Genomic DNA, 18987 nt, shown 5'->3' with positions numbered 1-18987 from the left:
GCATATTTTGGGGTGGCGTACTCTGATCCTCTTCCACTGTAACAAGGGCCTCCGCCCCGCCTAGCTGGTGTCTGTGAAGGCCAAGTAGGGAGCCAGGACTTTCATCTTGGCCCGTTGGTAGTTAGCCCTCTCCACCGCGGTGTCAGTGGAGACCATGTTGGGGGTCTGTACGCCTCCCGCAGCAGTAATGAGGTGCCTCTTCCTCTCCCCACTGGGGCCGGGTCAGAGGGGGCCTGGCGGAGGGTCAGGATTTTCACCAATGCCCAGTGGTAATGAGACCACCCCCACTGCTGTGTCAGTGGAGATCACAGGAGAAGATAGAGCTCCCCCCTCAACCCAGCAGTAATGAAGGGACCCTCGGGAATAGAGGACTTTTCTGCTTGCTTTCTCGGACTTCTCCTTGCTCTGTGATGATAAGCCCCAGCTAACCTGGAGAATCCAAGACCATGCAGTGCAGAGCTGAGTCACCCCAAGCAAACTCCAGTCCACCTGCCTTGACTGCTCACCTGTGAATGAGCCGGGAGCCAGGTCAGATCAGTAGAGCCGCCTGATCCACCATCCAGTTCGTGAGAAGTGAAAGATGGCTGTTCTTTTAAGCTACTAAGCTTTGGGGTGATTTGTCACATAAAAATAGCTAAGTGATAAGAGAAATTTCGCATGAGATCTGAAGGATGAGGAGGAAGCAGCCCTGTGAACAGCAAGGGGAAGAGAGTTCCAGCCCATTCTCTCATCCCTCATTGGAGAAGAATGGAACATTTTGGAGATGGGGGTTCTGTGAGTGAAGCAGGAAGTGGTGGGTGAAGAGGTCTGACAAATAGGCACGGGTCAGCTTGTATAGAGCCAGGCTGTGAAATTGGAACTCAGTGTTGGTGATTTTGGTTTGGTGATCACTTAAAGACTGCTTTGGAAGCCACGATGACATCGTTTCTTGTTTAGCTTCACGAAATATTTATTGGGTGCATCCTACCAAATGACGGTATTCTGCAAATGTGGTCTGTAATCATTATGACCCCATGCTAGGCATTGTGTTTGGGGCTGGGAGACAGATAATTATCTGTCTGCACATGAGAAAGTGAACTCTGTGGAGTCTGCTTTATACCCTGCCATTTCTTCGGTGCTTGGAACAGGGCCTAGCACATAGTAGATGCTCAGTAAATATTTGCAAAATTAATGAGTAAATGAAGGAACCAATATGGGTGTTGTCCTTGTTTGCAGGCAAATCACTGCCTGATCGGATGGTATGAGCTGCTGACCTCTATGAAGTGCTTCCCAAGCAATACAAGCCCTTTCAATGCACTAACTTATTCCATTCTCCCAACAGGCCTATAGAGAAGATAGTGTTATTAATTTATTTTAAAAGTACAATAAAACCTTCTATAATAGATATATATATATAACACACACAAATAACTGACTGTTCATCATGTTTGATAATATAATGTTTATATAAACTTAGGTGTTTAACAGGCATGACAGACTCCTTACATCCATCATCACGTTCCATATCCTCCCTCAGATCCTGGTCCTCTTCCAGGCTTGCTTGCTCAGCTAATGGAAACCCCATTCTTCTATCCATATGGACTAGAATTATTTTGCATTTCTATCAGTAATCTACAGTTTAGAGTTGTAGAATAGCTCCCACAGAATCAGAAGCAGATAATACTGGATGTGTGTGTCCTAGAGAACGCATAGTTTTCCACTGAAGCAGACATTTTCATCCTGTCGTCGTGTGTGCATGTTTGTGTGTGTGTGTGTGCGTGTGTGTGCGTGTGTGTGTGTGTGTGTGTGTGTGTGTGTGAGGGGAGGTGGGGAAGGGTGGAAATATAGCTCTCAGTCCTTTTGGATGAGCAACTGGGCCTTATTTACTGAATGAGTATATATACTGGAGTAGAAACAGATTAAAAAGCAGGGAAAACCTATTTTTTTTACTTAATAACTTACTAATAGCATTTTCTATGGTATATTATTTTACACCATCATTTTTAATGATGGCAATTTCTAGTTTACAGAGATGCCATAATTAATTAAGCTAGTCCCCTGGAACATTTAGAGTGCTTTCAGTTTTTAGGCCAAAGAACCCTATTCCCATATGTTTGCATATTTCCTCAATTATTTCCTCAGGGGAAAGTTCCTAGAAATGGTATTTCCAGGTCAAAGGGTAGGCATGATTTACCCTCTAGAAAGGTTGTGCTACTTTACTTCACCATCAGCAAGGGATTGGTAATTTATTGCCTGTGGATGCTTTTGAAGTATTTTTAATCCTCTTTGTACAAATTTTATTTTATGATTAATTATTTCATTTTTGCAGGTATTTCTCTTTGCAGTGAATTTAAAATGAACCTTGCTACCCACTGTGCAAAACCTTCTCCAAATTAGCATTTCTTTCCTTACAAATGAAAGGTATACATAAATGATAGGCATAGAGTCACATTGTTTACTCAATGAAAAGATTTTTTTCCCCTCATAAAATACATAATTCTGAACCAGCTCATTATTTTGGTAGGTAGAGTTGGTAGCAGCCTACCTGTTACGATTCCACGATGCCAAAGAACTACTTCTCTTATACTCTTCATCTGTCACTTTCTGAAATCCCATGACAGAGTCCTTCGTAAGACTAGAAAGTTTTAAGCATCTTAGTCCCAGAGATCATGCCAGTCAAAATTCTAATATTGTGGAAGGATTATTTGCAGACAGTGGCAGACAGGATGGAGGGGGGATTATCCCTCTGCTTCCAGATTGCATCATCCAACACCAATTTCTATGGCTGTTGGGTTGAACTTGGATTGTGGTGTTTCATCAGTCACAGAGGAGCCCAGGACTCTGGGTGGGCAACTAGTTACTGTGGCCATGCATCATTGGCCAAAGTGGAGGGCTGGGCACTCCTAGAGAAGTGACTGGTCAACTCTATAGGCAGCTGACTACACATACCAGCAGGGAGACAGCTAGCCAGGGCATTGGTTTACTGCAGCTGTAACTAATGAATAACAAGAGACTAAAGTTTAGAGAGGGAAGGAACGCCAAGAAGAGCTGAGAACTTACATGAGATACTTATCACCTAGTTAGAAATACTGGGCTTGTTTGAGTTTCTGGACTGCAGTCAAGGATACTGAATACTTTGTTACTTAAGGAGGGAGAGAGTGGAATTCTTTTCAAAGAAAACACATCTTACAAACTGCTAGGCTAACTGGCAGTCCTGGAATAGGGTCTTCAGACCCCAAATGCAGAAATACTCCATTAAAAACTATCACTGTTGGTGAACACTTGGTGCCAGGGAACTTAAAATCACAAATGCAAATGTCACACCAAAATAGCTAGACGATAAAGCCATCGTCCAGATGAAAGAGCATATGGTTACAGCTAAATGTCTCTTTTTAGATTATGATAAGCATGAAAATCAACTTCTTACAGACAGCTCGACCCTCAGCATAAGTTTATGCATCTCTAGGAGATCAACTTTTCTGGGAAAATCCTGGAGGAATGGTTAAGAGCTTGTTCTTCAGAATCAAGCAAACCAAGGTTGGAATGCTGGCTTGTTTCTACCAGTTTCACGCCCTTGAGTAGTACTCAGTGAGTAACCTCACTAAGGCCTAATTTCCTTGTTGTAACATGGGAATAATAGCAGCATCTGTTTTATAGGGCTGTTGGTAGGGTTAGTTGAGATAATGCACAAAGAGGGATTAGCATTCTGCCACGCACAAAGGGTTCGACCAATGCTACGTGTTGTTACTAACACCCTGGATAAGAAGAATATTTGATTTGTTTTGGAGAATAAATAAAAACAGGATTAGAGGGCTTCCCTGGTGGTTCAGTGGTTGAGAGTCCGCCTGCCGATGCAGGGGACACGGGTTCGTGCCCCGATCCGGGAGGATCCCACATGCTGCGGAGCGGCTAGGCCCGTGAGCCATGGCCGCTGAGCCTGCGCGTCCAGAGCCTGTGCTCCGCAACGGGAGAGGGCACAACAGTGAGAGTCCCGCGTACCGCAAAAAAAAAAAAAAAAAAAAGGGATTAGAATGTGGGAAATGAGGCTAACTTAGCATTATAAAACTGAGGGTATATCTTTAGAATTGGAGAGAATGCCCTGAGAAGAGAAAAATCAATCTGAGTACAGGAAGCGGATGCTGGCAAAATGGAAAACAGTCCTAACTTACCTTTTCTCCCCAAAGTGCACCTTCCCTGCGTAGAATACGGTAACTATAAAAAGCTAGAGCTGAGATGCTAATGTCTCTGCCTGTAAAAGGCCTCTTTAGGACAACATCTGCATCCATTGTAGAGCAGTGGGTCCCAGCAGTGGACGGCGAGACCAGAAATGTGTGGAGTATGTGGTGGAGGGCATTGAAAGGCATCAAGTCAACATTTTAATAGAAGTTTAAGTTAAATTTGGCTTGTGGGGAGATATGGGATATATAGGGATCCTCACCTGAGAGATATTTCCTCCTCTCTTTCCCTGAAGAGGGACATGTCAACCAGATTTTTATGTTCATCAAAAGGTGACCTGAGCTTAAACAGGTGAGAAATACTACCAAAGACCAGAGGTTGGCAAACTGCAGTCTGTGAGCGACATCTGGCCCACTGCCTGTTTTTTTAAATAAAGTTTTATTGGAAGATAACTACACCTTTCATTTACATATATCCTCCTATGGTTGCTTTCATGCTAGCACTGCAGAGTTCAGTAGTTGCAACAAGGGCCTGTGACCCTCAAAGACTAAAATATTTACTGTCTGGCCCTTTACAGAAAAAAGTTTGCTGATACTTGGACTAGACCGTGAAGTCCTAAATGGTCACACCTCACTTAAGCTTTCTGCTTTTCTTGAGCTTATGTAAAGGCAGTATATAATTTTCCTTTTAACAGAAATTTTGTGACCAAAATTTGCTTTCTGTTATCTTCATAAGATGCATCCTATAGGGAGTTTCCTGCTCAGGGAACTGAGGTCCCACAAGCCGCGTGGCGTGGCCCAAAAAAGAAAAAAAAAAAAAGATACGTCCTATAGAAGTTTAGTTTGTGACTCTGTTGTTCAAGACATTGTGATGGACTGCTAATTAGGAAATTAGGAACTCCAAGCAAATTCTAAATTGTTTCCACTCTTCCTTGGCCCTGGAAATCTTGGTGAATTTACCAGACTAGACTTTGTTAGGAAAAGTAGCTAGTAAAAATATCAGGGATTTGAAACCAGAGCTAATTAGTTATTAAGGATCTCAAGTTTTAAAGAAAGGGAAGACAATGGAAAAAGTAACAGAAATCATATATGGTTTGATGACAATTTAAGGCTGAAAATTAGGTGTAGTAAAACCACCACCCCCACCAAGAAAAGACACACTGAAGGAGATTTTTATGTAACTGCTAAATCTCATGTACATCCACTCAGGTTGTCAGAACTGTGTGATGTGCTTGTCTGTTTTAGCTTCAGCAGTGGCTTGTGTGGATTGACTTGTCCAAAGCCAGGACTTAGAAGACATTCCCATAACCTCATATTCTTCAACTCTGCAGTCTCGGCTCAGCGTGCACTCCCCTGTAGCCGTGGTTCTGACTTGGCCCCCCAGGGAGCTTTTGGCAATGTCTGGAGACAGTTCCGGTTGTCAGCAGGGTAGGAGGGCTGTGCTGCTGGCATCCAGTTGGAGGAGCAGCCCCGCCCTTCCCACTACCCCAAATTGCCTTGTCTAAAATTCCAGCTGTGCCGAGAATGCGGAACCCTGCTGCAGAGAAGGTGAGATATTTCAACATGAAAATTATTCCGTCATTAGGTTCTCTAAGAGTATAGTTATCATTAGGATTACCTCCTCCTCATGTCCAGTTTGAAACTGCACTTTGCTCTCATGGTTGGGATAAGCATTTTTTAGTTAAAAACAAGTCAATTGAAAGAAAAACGTTAGCTCAAAAATACTACAGATGGTCAGTGGATGTGTTTTATGAAATATGAAGGAGATGGTTGAATGAATTAATTTAAGAAAAGAAATGCCCTATGCTATTACGCAAATGAGATTATTCTCCAACTGTGGTCCTTTTAACCATGTCAGTGTTACTCCAACTAGTCTCTACATGTCCCCATGTTCAGTGAGTCCTCCTGTTTCATTTCCTCTAACCAGTTTTGAAATATTGAGGACAAGTTGGTTTTTTTTTTTTTTTTTTTTTTTTTTTGGCGGTACGCAGGCCTCTCACTGTTGTGGCCTCTCCCGTTGCGGAGCACAGGCTCCGGACGCGCAGGCTCAGCGGCCATGGCTCACGGGCCCAGCCGCTCCGCGGCATGTGGGATCTTCCCAGACCGGGGCACGAACCCGTGTCCCCTGCATCGGCAGGCGGACTCTCAACCACTGCGCCACCAGGGAAGCCCTGAGGACAAGTTTTTAATTCTCTGATACTTGGTGGCTCTTCTGTTCTTGGGACGGAGAGTGTAGGGCAGGTGGAATGGCGAGTTTACTGTAGTTCAGCAGATTTCACTTTCACCTTCACCGTGTCTCAGGACAGCATCTCACGCTGCTCCACGTCCAAAGCCACTGCGCATCACTTGTTGGAAACCACACAGCCCAGAGACCCTCGTGGTGGATGGAGCATTTGTTGGAGGGCTCTTTGTTGTCAGTCCCACGTGGGAAGCCCTGGGTTGTCTGAAAGTCTTTATGAATATTCATGGCATTGGTTTGTAAATTACAAAGTCCCTGGGGGATAAGGTACAGAGCCAATTTGGCCCCACCCCAAGAGGTTCTGATGCAGTCGACCTTGGCTAATCTCTAGGAATCTGCATAATTAACAATTGTCTTGAGTGAGGCTGGGCCAACACGGAGAATCACTGAACCCCCTTTTCATAAACCAAGTTTTGGGGTTTTCCTTATCTCCTGATGAACCAACATGTTTTAATCTGTTCCAGGGTGACTTTCCAGCCAATAGTTTTAAGCAATATTGCATGTGAATTTATACAGTAGTACTCGTGCAGTTATTTGATTATAACATTGCACTTTTGCTCTTACTATTGATACTTAATAGAACAAAACAAAAACAAAAATCCCCAAGTGTAATATGGATGAATCAAAGATGGCCATCACTAGGCATGCTGAAATTGAGGAATCTTTAGCTTGTGTTCGATAGACTTCAGACAGAAGCCAGGCAAATAGAGGTTTGATTGTGAAGAAAATGAATACTTTTTTTTTTTTTAAAGTAGAAATACTGTCATTCAAGATTGGGTCTAAAAGTTGAGGCATAATTAGGAAATATAAAATATCCCCTTTGGTGAAAATATTTTTTTCCCCATAGTAGGCATATTTCTTGCATACCTTAGCGTGCTGTCTTTAACACATTTTCAGGGCCATGTCCAGAAGAAAGGGGTTGCCAATAATAGAATGACAGTGAGAAACCTATTTTCCACATCCTTTATTTGAACAATCAGGGTGACAGTCATTCCCGATGTAATTACAGTCCTCTCTCTGGTGGTTAGGTTTTAAGGGAGCTGGTGATCTCATCTGTTATTCAGACATCAGCGAGATGGTGGTAAGTCTTCTATTTGCCAACCATAGCCCTGAAAATGTTAATTTGCATGGCTGACTCTCCACCCTGAAAAGGATTTGGGGTTTGAATTCTTACCAATAGCTCTTGCCATTTGGCTTTCTAAAGTTACCTAGTCTAGTGGTTATTTAGACTTTGGTCTGATAGCAAAAGAATTAGGTAACTGTTATTAGATTAGGCTGTAATTTTTAAGATCTTTTACATTTTTTGTTAAAAATTTATAAGCATTTTGTTTTAAGATAATTGTAGACTCACATTTGGTTGTAAGAACTATTACACAAAGATCCTATGCCATTTATCCAGTTTCCCTAGTGGTAACATCTTTGAAACAACAATGCAATATTATAACCAAGATAATGACATTCATAGAGTCAAGATCCAGGACAGTTTCATCACTGTCAGGATCCCTCATGTTACCTGTATAGACAGCCCCTCTTCCATTCTGCTCCCTTCTCACACACCCCTAACCCCTGATAACCACTAATCTAATTTCCATTTCTATAATTTTGTCATTTCAAGAATACTATTAATGCAGTCATACACTATGTATGTAACCTTTTGGGTTTGGCTTTTTTCCCCCCACCCAGCATCATTCTCTGAAGACGCATTCATGTTGTTTTTATAGCTGAGTGGTATTCTATGATATGGATGTTCCCCAAATTGTTTAACCATTTACCCCTTGGAGAATAGATGGGTTGTTTCCAGTTCTGTGCTGTTACAAATCCAGCTGCTTGTGAACATTCATGTTCACATTTTTTTGTGTGTGGGAAGTTTGCATTTCTCTGGCATAGAGTCCTCAGAGTGCAGTTGTAAGTCCTATGTTGCTTGCTTAGTTTTTTAAGAAACTGCCAAACTGTGTTTCAGAGCTGTACCATTTTACATTCCCACCGGCAATGTATTATAATATAAGTGATCCAGTTTCTCAGCATCCTTGTCAACATTTGGTGGCATTATTATTATTATTATTATTTATTTCAGCCAATCTCATAGGTGTGTACTGCTGTTTCATTGTGGTTTTCATTTACATTTCCGTGAAGGCTTCCTGATGTTGAACGTTTTCTCCTGTGCTTCTTGATCATCCGTATATTCTCTTTGGTGAAATGTCTGTCTTTTTTCCATTTTGTAATTGGATTGTCTGGTTCTTTACTATTGAGATATGAGGACTCTATATATTCTATATACTAATCCTTTGTCAGATATGCGGTTTGCAAATATTTTTTTTCCCAGTCTGTAGCTTCTCTTTTCATTCTCTTAGCAGAATTTTTCACATAGCGAAAGTTTTAAGTTTTGATGAGGTACAATGTGGCAACCTTTTCTTTTATGGATTGTGCTTTTGGTATGAGGTCTAAGAACTCTTTGTTCAGACCATGATCCCAAACATTTCCTCCTTTTTCCCCCTAAACTTTTTATAGTTTTTTTAATATTTAAGTCCATGTTCAGTTAAGTTTTGTATGAGTGTTTTGGGTTAAGGAGTTTGTTTATTCCCTATGGATATTCAATTATTTGAGCACCATTTGTTTAAAAGGCTACCCTCCCTCCATTGCTTTTCCACTTTTGTCTCCATGTTTTTATGCCCCTTGGTAAGTTCAGTGACTATGCAAGATGAAAGCCAATAGAACTGATTTTAATTATTTTACTGATATCTTTAGATATTTAAGAAATAACAGAAATTCTCTTTTCTTTAATTTACAGTATTAACTTTTTACGGTATTAACTTGGACTGCACCCTAGCCTGACAATAATCTTTGAGTCTCTGGGTTGAATTTTCTGAGGGGGAATCTGGTTGGTGTTCCTCAGCGTTTATTAGCTAGTCTAGTGTCTGCCCAACTCTTGACCATCAGTTGTGAGGATTGTCACATGACACATAGGGACTGTCTCTTTCTAGGACTTAAAGCCTTTGGCATATATCAGGCCTATGATTTCCATATATAATGGCATTTGAAATTAGAGCATGTGCCGTAAATGCTTATATTATTTGTGCTGATTTGGGATTTTTATTTCTGAGACTTTTCCTGCAATGTTTCTACTGGTGGTGTTGTCAAAGTATGAAGAAATTTGCCTCCAAATACTTATTTTCTTTTGAATCCAGTCATTTCCTGAATGACATAATACACCCATTGTGGAAACAGTTTGGGGTTTTAAAATTTTATTTTCCCAAAGCAACATCCCATTTATGGCTTATGAATATTTTACAGGTGAAAACATCAAAAAAGAAAATATTTAAATGGAAATGCCGGTAATATCTGAGACAGTAATGATGCTGAGTGCTGTCTTTGTATTTCCTTGCAGATTTATCAACGATGTTGGTTAGTATTCAAGAAAGCTTCAAGCAAAGGTCCCAAAAGACTGGAGAAATTTTCCGATGAACGTGCTGCATATTTTAGGTGTTATCATAAGGTAAGACTCGATTGTTGTAGCTTTCCAGAAATCTGTTCATAACTAGGGAACTCAAGTTCATTGAGTCTGAAAACTTGTCTTGCTTTTTTAACAAAGGTACAAATGATACTTTTTCCAAGGACAAAACATCTCTAAAATAATATCTACTTGCTCATTGTTTAAAATAATTGACTGGGCCTCCCTGGTGGCGCAAGTGGTTGAGAGTCCGCCTGCCGATGCAGGGGACACGGGTTCGTGCCCCGGTCTGGGAGGATCCCATATGCCGCGGAGCGGCTGGGCCCGTGAGCCGTGGCCGCTGAGCCTGCGCGTCCGGAGCCTGCGCGTCCGGAGCCTGTGCTCCGCAACGGGGGAGGCCACAACAGTGAGAGGCCCGCATACCACACACAAAAAATAAAATAAAATAAAATAAAATAAAATAATTGACTGATGTGAAGTCCCTCTTCTGGTTTCCTACTATTTGTTGTTGTTTTTCCAATCTCTACTGTAGAAATCACCATGTTTTGTAAATTTTCAATTGCTTGGTAGGCCCTTCTCCCAACATTGAAGCCCCTGGAGGGTCAGGATTGGATCTCATTATGTCTATCACAGTGCCTGATACAGAATAGATCCTCAGTCAGTGCTTGAAATGTGGGGTGAGGAGGGAGGGGAAGGAGCTGGAAGAGGTGGATCCAGTAGCACAGAAATTTAGCCAGGTGAGGGAAAGTGAATAACCTTCCCTTTTGTGCAAATTCTCCAAAAGTGGTGACTTTCCAACACCTTGCTAAGGGCCTGTGTTGACACCTTCGTTTATACAATAATGAAAAGCAGTAGAACAAGCTGTATTCCTTCTCCGCTTAGAGACACAAAGAGTATGCTGTGCTTTAAAGGTGCATCTATACAGACATAAGGGAAGGAAAAGCACAGAGCAAGACTTTAGAGATAAGTAGGAAAGGGAGTCAAGAGTAGCATCTTCCATGTGGTTCATTTCCCCAGTATTTCATAGCGAAGTTCTACCTTCCAAGGTCAGCCCCATGTCCAGCCTTCCTTCTCTCCAAAGGAGAACCCAAGTATACTTCTGTATGAGTCTGGATTTCCTCTACTGTTTATCCTCCATATGCCAGACATTACCACTATTCAAATAACATTTTTTTTTGTCCTCAGGAAGGAGTTGTTGCGAATCTATTATTTAGGAGCGGTGATCCAGGAAGCCAGGGAGAGCATAGCTTTGAACCCTTGAAAATAATCTTGAGCCAGTCTCTCCATTTCTGTAACACCTGAAACTATTGATGTCCAGTCATTTTGGACCAGATGTAATATGTCCCACTTATCCCGTGCATACCCAGTGTCTGTTCTTGTAACAAGATGGCGAACAATGATATAGGAATGACGTGCTTCATTTTAACTTGAGAGGTCTTGCCTTAAAACGGAGCTCAAGATGCCCAAAGGGGTGTTTGGTTTATCTCTAGGACAAGGACACAGTTGCTTCCTTTCTCCTTCCCTTACCTGGCACCGATTCCTCTCCTCCACCTCTCAGGTCCATCACATCCTGGTGACTGGACTTTCTGCTGTGGTTGAAAATCATTCATTCTTCATTGCCTTCACACTATAATTAACAAGGTCATCCAAAGGCTTCACCCCTAGGCAGCCAGAACTTGTGGTTAGACATCAGTTCTCTTGAGAATCCCAGCCAATCTATAACTTTACAGTCTCCATTTGCGCTAGGTTGTGTGCTTGTGTCCCAACCACCCAAATTCATATGTTGAAACCTAATCCCCAGTTGTGATGGTATGTGGAGGTGGGACCTTTGGGAGGTGATTTGGTCATGAGAGTGGAACCCTCACGAAGGAAATTAGTGCTTTTTATCAAAGCACTGATACACCCGGGAGAGCTCCCTCCTCCCTTCCGCCAGCTGAGGACACAGAATCTAAGAACCAGGAAGCAAGTCCTCACCAGACACTGAATCTGCCGGTGCCTCTCCCTTGGTCTTCCCAGACTCCAGAACACTGAGAAATAAATTTCTGTTGTTTTTCAGCCACCCAGTCTATGGTGACTTGTTACAACAGCCTGAATGGATACCGTCAGACTCAGTTTGCTCATTGTGTGTGGCCACTGATGTTGATCAGTGCTTCCTTGTTTTGGTAGAGTTGCATATATTTCCAGAAATATCTGATTCTTCACAATCCCCTATACCAACCTTTCTGAATGCAGAGAAATAAATAGGCTGTCTTTTGCTTACATACCTATATATTCCTAAGAGAAGAAAGAGGACAGGTGAGGAGTATTTTATAGGAACTCCCCAAATCCAGTCCATCAGCAGATGGTGTCGGCTCTGTGTTCAATAGGCAGAGAGACTCTGAATGTTTCTTACAACCTCTGTTGCTACTGCTGTGGTCGAAGCCACCAGGCTGCCTAATCCCCAGCCCTCTGAAGTCTGTTTGAAACACTTACATCACATCCTGATACTCTAGCTCAGAACCCTCAGCCAAGTCCTTAAAATGGCCTACACGTCACTCATGTGACTGCCTGTCGCCTGTTTAACTTCATCTGCACAGTTTCCCCAAATCCAACTTTATTCTGCGACAGGTGCCCTGGGCTCCTTACTCTCCGCAGAACATGCCAAGCACATTCCTACCTTCGAACTTGCTCTTTCCTTTGCTTTGGCTCTCCCAGCAAATATCCGCAAAGCTCACGTCCTTACTTTGTTCGGGTCGTTGTTCAAATTCCTCCTCTACGTGAGGCCATTGCCTGCCCCCATTATTTAAAATGGAATCCTTGGACATCCTCACTCTCCATCTCCCTTTATTTTTCTCTTTAGCACTTATCACTACCTACACATCTACTTGGTTGTTTCTTATCGTCTTTACTACAACACCACCAAAAATAAGCTCCACAAGGGCAGTGATTTTTTTTTTTTTTTAGTTTCTGCTTTATAACAAATTTAATCAGTTATACATATACATATGTTCCCATATCCCCTCCCTTTTGCGTCTCCCTCCCACCCTCCCTATCCTACCCCTCCAGGCGGGTGGGGGCGTAAGTCTGCTTCTACTCCTTATCAGGGCCTAACACATAGCAGACACTTTTTAAACTATTGATTGAAAAGCTATGAATATTATCGACAGAGGACATGGGATACATGTAGATGTCTTTGTGTCACACTTTTACTTAGCTTATCAGAAAATCTTGAGAAATCTGAAACTAGGAAAAGGAATTTTGATTTAGAGGAAGTGGGGTGCGTGGGGATGGGAGCAGAGAAAGCCAGGATTGGGAAGTTTTATGAGGACAGACTCAAATGTAAAACCAAAGTGGCCTGAAAAGCTTCCCCTTGAATGTGAAACAAGTAAGGGGAGATTGAGGACAAACGTGCCCTGTTTCCCAGACTTCTACCTGCTGGCTTTGGAATTTAATATGTAAATCTGTGGGGAATGTGATAAGCCACATTCTCTTTCATCTATAATAGTCATTAACCAAAGCTCAAAGCATTAGAATGGAAGAATTATCTACACTAAGCCTCCAAGCCCTTGATGAGTTCCTGTAGCCTATTCATCGTCCTTACTCTTTCAGGCCTGATACGTGTAGTATTAATCTCTCGGGGATATATAAAAAGCTGGAGTAACTCTGAGATGTGCATTTTTTATCCAAATTCTGTGTAATTTATGAATCTTGATAATACTAGGGTGAAAAGTAGCACACGGTGAACAGATTTCAGAGTTCATTTGAATACAAGTAAAGCAATTTCCAAAAGAAATGAAGAACTGTATATTATGCTGTTTGATCAACACATAGATGATGTGGCATATACACCCATATCTCTCCTGTAGGACATCTGTAGCATTTATGGGAATATAGTGCTTCTTTTGTTTCACTTTTAAAGATAGTATTATGGGGCCTCCCTGGTGGCGCAAGTGGTTGAGAGTCCGCCTGCCGATGCAGGGGATACGGGTTCGTGCCCCGGTCTGGGAGGATCCCATATGCCGCGGAGCGGCTGGGCCCGTGAGCCATGGCCGCTGAGCCTGCGCGTCCGGAGCCTGTGCTCCGCGACGGGGGAGGCCACAACAGTGAGAGGCCCGCATACCGCAAAAGGAAAAAAAAAAAAAAAGATAGTATTATGGAAAAAATGCCAGCTTTATGTATGTGATTCTTTTTAGAAGTTTTTAAAGCAAGAAGTTGTCTGTAGAATTTTAAAACTTGGTGCTTTCCTCACTGACAAGGGAGCTAAAGGTGCTCTCATAAAAAATTGGAAAATAAATATATGAATAATGCACATACAGAACCATTCATTTTTCATGTCTTCTTCTGTGAAGCACCCCTCAAGCACCCACAGCTGTCAGAGACGGCTGTGAATTTGATTAACTGTAATTGCAACGATATTAAGACTCCAGTGACTTTATTTTTCATTTATTTCTTTCCAGTTTTATTGAGAAATAATTGACATACATCACTGTCTAAGTTTGAGACAAAGGACTCCAGCAACTTTAAATATTATAGTTCCTGACCTTCTTGTGAAACACAAGTTTATTGTTTTCACTCAGCAAATCAAAGTTGCTCACACCAGCCAAAGGGGAGTTGAGAATTTCTGTGCATACTTTTACTTTTTTGAGATGAATAACAACTGGGAAGAAATCTAAGTGGAGAGACGATTGTCTGTTGTTTTTGAGACCAAGGCAGTTAGTGAGGTGGGAAGTATGCTGACCCTGGGCTTGGTAAACCTACTTTCTCTTTTCCCTTTTTTTCTTTTCTTTCTCTCTCTTTTTTCCTTTTTCAGCTAACCTCTATTTATTTATTTATTTAAGTAAAGTGGATATACACATATTATGTTAGTTTCAGGTGTACAGCATAGTGATTCAGTTTTTTTTCAATTAATTTTTATTGGAGTATAGTTGATTTACAATGTTGTGTTAGTTTCTGCTGTACAGCAAAGTGATTCAGTTATACATGTACCGTATATCCACTCTTTTTAGATTCTTTTCCCATGTAGGTCATTGCAGAGTATTGAGTAGAGTTCCCTGTGCTGTACTGTAGGTCCTTATTAGTTATCTATTTTATATATAGTAGTGTATATATGTCAGTCCCACTCTCCCAATTTATCCCTGCACCCCCTTTCCCCCTATAAAACTCTTAGATGAAAATATAGGCAGAAAAAAAAAAGAGAAGAAAATATAAGCAGAACACTCTCTGACATAAAGCACAGCAATATCTTTTTTGATCCATCTCCTAGATTAATGAAGATAAAAACAAAAATAAACAAATGGGACCTAATTAAACTTAAAAGCTTTTGCACAGCAAAGGAAACCATAAAAAAACCAAAAAGACAGTCCACAGAATGGGAGAAAATATTTGCAAACAAAGCGACTGACAAGGGATTAATCTCCAAAATATACAAACATCTCATGCAGCTCAATATCAAAAAAACAAACAACCTGATCAAAAAATGGGCAGAAGATCTTAATAGACATTTCTCCAAAGAAGACATACAAATGGGCAAAAAGCACATGAAAAGATGCTCAATATCACTAATTATTAGAGAAATGCAAATCAAAACTACAATAAGGTATCACCTCAAACAGGTCAAAATGGCCACATCAAAAAATCTACAGATAATAAGTGCTAGAGAAGGTGTGGAGAAAAGGAAACCCTCTTGCACTCTTGGTGGGAATGTAAATTGATACAGCCACTATGGAGAACAGTATGGAGGTTCCTTAAGAAACTAAAAATAAAGCTACCATATGAGATCCAGCAATCCCACTCCTGGGCATATATCCGGAGAAAACCATAATTCGAAAAGATACATGCACCCCAATGTTCATTGCAGCACTATTTACAATAGCCAGGACATGGAAGTAATCTAAATGTCCATCGATGGAGGAATGGATAAAGAAGATGTGGCTCATATATACAATGGAATAGTACTCAGCCATAAGAAAGAAGGAAATAATGCCATTTGCAGTGACATGGATGGACCTAGAGACTGTCATACTGAGTGAAGTAAGTCAAAGACAATATGATATCACTTATATGTGGAATCTAAAAAGTGATTGAGCATTTTTGCAGATTCTACTCCATTATAGGTTATTACAAGATAATGGGTATAATTCCCTGTGCTATATCCTTCTTGCTTATCTATTTTATATGTATGAGTTTGTATCTGTTAATCCCATACCCCTAATTTGTCCCTCCCCTCTCCCCTCTCTCCTCTCTCCTTTGGTCACCACAAGTTTGTTTTCTGTATCTGTGAGTCTGTTTCTGTGTTGCATAAAAATTCATTTGTATTATTTTTTAGATTCCACATATAAGTGATATCATACCGTATTTGTCTTTCTCTGACTTATTTCACTAAGCATAATATTCTCTAGGTTCATCCATGTTGCTGCATATGGCAGTATTTCATTCTTTTTTATGGCTGTGCAATATTCCACTGTGTGTGTGTACACACGCACACCCCATCTTCTTAATCCAGTTGTATGTTGATGGGCACTTGAGTTCCTTCCATGTCTTGGCTGTTTTCAATAGTGCTGCTATGAGCAATGTAATCCCCTTGAGAGTCATCCAAGTTGTTGTGTTGTGTGTTTCAATATTCTGTCCCTGTTTATTGTTAAGCAGTGTTCCATAGTATGGAGTACCACAGTTTATTTACATTCGTCCACTGAAGAACTAGTTGTTTCTAATTTTTTATTATTATGGATAACGTTTTTATCTTTCTTGGATAAACTCCCACGAGTGCAACTACTGGATCATATTGTGGCTGCATGTTTATTTTTATAAGAAATTGCTAACCTGTCTTAACAGAGTGGCTGTGGATTTTACATTCCTACCAGCAGTGAATGACTGATCCAGTGTCTCTGCATCTTCACCAGCATTTGGTGGCATCACTATTTTTATTTTAGTCGTTCTGTTAGTGATATCTCATTGTGGTTTTAATTTGTATTCCCTAATGGCTAATGATGTTGAACATATTTTCATGCACTTAATTGCCATCTGTATATCTTTTTCTATGAAATAGTTCTTCATATATTTTTACGAATTTTTAATAGATTTTTTTTTAACCATTGAGTTTTGGTGATTTTTTATGTAGTCTAGATTCTACTCTTCTGCCAGGTATGTGGTTGCAAATATTTTCTTTTCCATAGCTTATCTTTTATCCTCTTAACAGGATCTTTTGCAGAACAAAAGTTTTAATTCTAATGAGGTCCAGTATTTGAATTTTTACTTTTACGGATTATGCTTTTGCTGTCAAGTCTAAAAACTCTTTGCCTAGCCTTGGATCCTGAACATTTTCTTTTTCTAAGATTTTATAGTTTTAAGTTATATATTTAAGTTCATGATTCATTTTGAGTTTAATTTTTGTATAAGGTGTGAGATGTAAGTTGAGTTTCATTCTTTTTACCTAAGGTTGCCCAATTATTCCAATACCATTTGTTTTAAAAAGAAAAATAGTTATTTTTTCCCACTGAATTACTTTTGCACATTTATCAAAAATCATTTGGGCATATTAGCAGAAGTCTATATCTGGGTTCTCTTTTCTTTTTCATTGAGCTATGTATCATATTCTCTTGATTACTGTAAATATATACTAATCTTTAATACTGGGTAGAATGATTGCTTCCACTTATTCTTTTTCTAAAGGTTGTTTTAGCTATTTTAGTGCCTTTCCATAAAATTTTAAATGAAGCTTGTCTGTGCTTACTGAAAACCCATGTTAGAATTTTGAAAATAATTATATTAAGCCTATAGATCAAATTGTGGGAGAACTGACATCTTTTCTGTGTCAAGTCTTTCAGTTCATAAACATGGTCAGTCATTTATTTGAATTTTAAAAACTTCTTTCATCAGCATTTTGTAATGTTCAACCTCCATATCCTGTACATGTTTTGTTAAGTTTATATGTGATTATTTCATTTAATTTGGATTAAATTTAAAGCCCTTTTGAATTAAATACTTGTGTGTAAACCAGTCATTTTTGGCCTATAATCTGATAAAACAATCATCTAGTTTAAGTTATTTTTTTTCCTACCCCACAATATTAGACTAATCATTTGAAATGATTAGTTTTCCTTGCATTTTGGAAAGAAACTCAGGTTTTTGAGGGTTTATGAAAATGTAATCTGTTTGGTCTGTCACTGGTCTATTAGTTTGTTTGACTTAGTTATCTCAGGAAACACACATATGCACATAGGAAAATAAGAATAAGAAAAAAACAAACTTAGCTACAAAGTTCATTGAATGTAAATGCTTTTTCCTCCCCATTCTTACGTATTTCTTACATGAATTTCTTAAAAGCCTGTATCTCTAGGACTTGATCTATGTGATTTCACATTTGTGTTTATGTGGAAACACTTGACTATAATCCAAGAACATACAGAAGCTCTCTGTAAATGATGTCAAAAGGAAAAGGGTGGGTTTTCTCAAGTTGGTAAAAAAATTAGTCAAATGGTTTTTGGGTGTGGGAGAAACTACAGGATATTGTTGACCAAGTAAGTTACTGCACAAGAAGTTGTGTTGACAAAGGATTGAGATCCACTCACCTCATTTTACACATTTTTGCAGATTTCTTTTTCTTTTTTTCTTGTCACTCATTTTAAAAAATTATAAATATCTTGCACATTCCTTGTAACAAATGTAAACAATTCTGAAGTGTATGAAGTAAAATGAAAGAAAATAATCCTACCTTGGGCCCTAGTCCCTGTCTTCAGGAAAAAAAAATACTAATAGACTGATGTGCACCCCTCAAACTCTTCTTTTCACTCTCTACACAAATAGAAGCATATTCTCACACATATATAGATCACATTTTTAAAGCAAAAATAGAGTAATTCATTACATACTATGCATATTGTGTTTAAGGAGACCATAAATACAGATTTCCCCAGGATGTTTTGATGATCCTGTAGTCTTTATATAACTTTTAGTAACAACTTCTTTCACATTCAAAATATTCTGGTTTGTGACATAAAATAAATGGTCACATTAATTACACCCTTTCTCTCATGCTTTGACTATAATTCTAAGTCAATAATTAGTGTCTGCACCTCATTAGTTTAACAGCTTCAGACTACTCTTTAATATTGTCACACCACAATCTGTTTAAAAATACCCAAATTGATGGACAAAAAGGTTTCTAAATT

The 18987-nt window shown here is 39.9% G+C and overlaps 1 protein-coding gene across 1 annotated transcript in view; it reads left to right on the top strand.

The window, feature by feature from the left end:
• Positions 1-18987, top strand: part of DOK5 (docking protein 5) — a 141182-nt gene that overhangs the window by 53970 nt on the left and 68225 nt on the right. Inside the window, exon 2 of the mRNA XM_060077857.1 lies at positions 9779-9886. Coding sequence (XP_059933840.1) covers positions 9779-9886 — 108 coding nt within the window. The remainder of the gene's footprint in view (positions 1-9778; positions 9887-18987) is intronic.

This window comes from Mesoplodon densirostris, chromosome 16 (assembly GCF_025265405.1).
Source record: "Mesoplodon densirostris isolate mMesDen1 chromosome 16, mMesDen1 primary haplotype, whole genome shotgun sequence".
In the NCBI taxonomy this organism is placed as follows: Eukaryota; Metazoa; Chordata; class Mammalia; order Artiodactyla; family Ziphiidae; genus Mesoplodon; species Mesoplodon densirostris.
The sequence above is the reverse complement of the archived record's forward strand: the minus strand, read 5'-3'. Positions and strand labels throughout refer to the sequence as shown.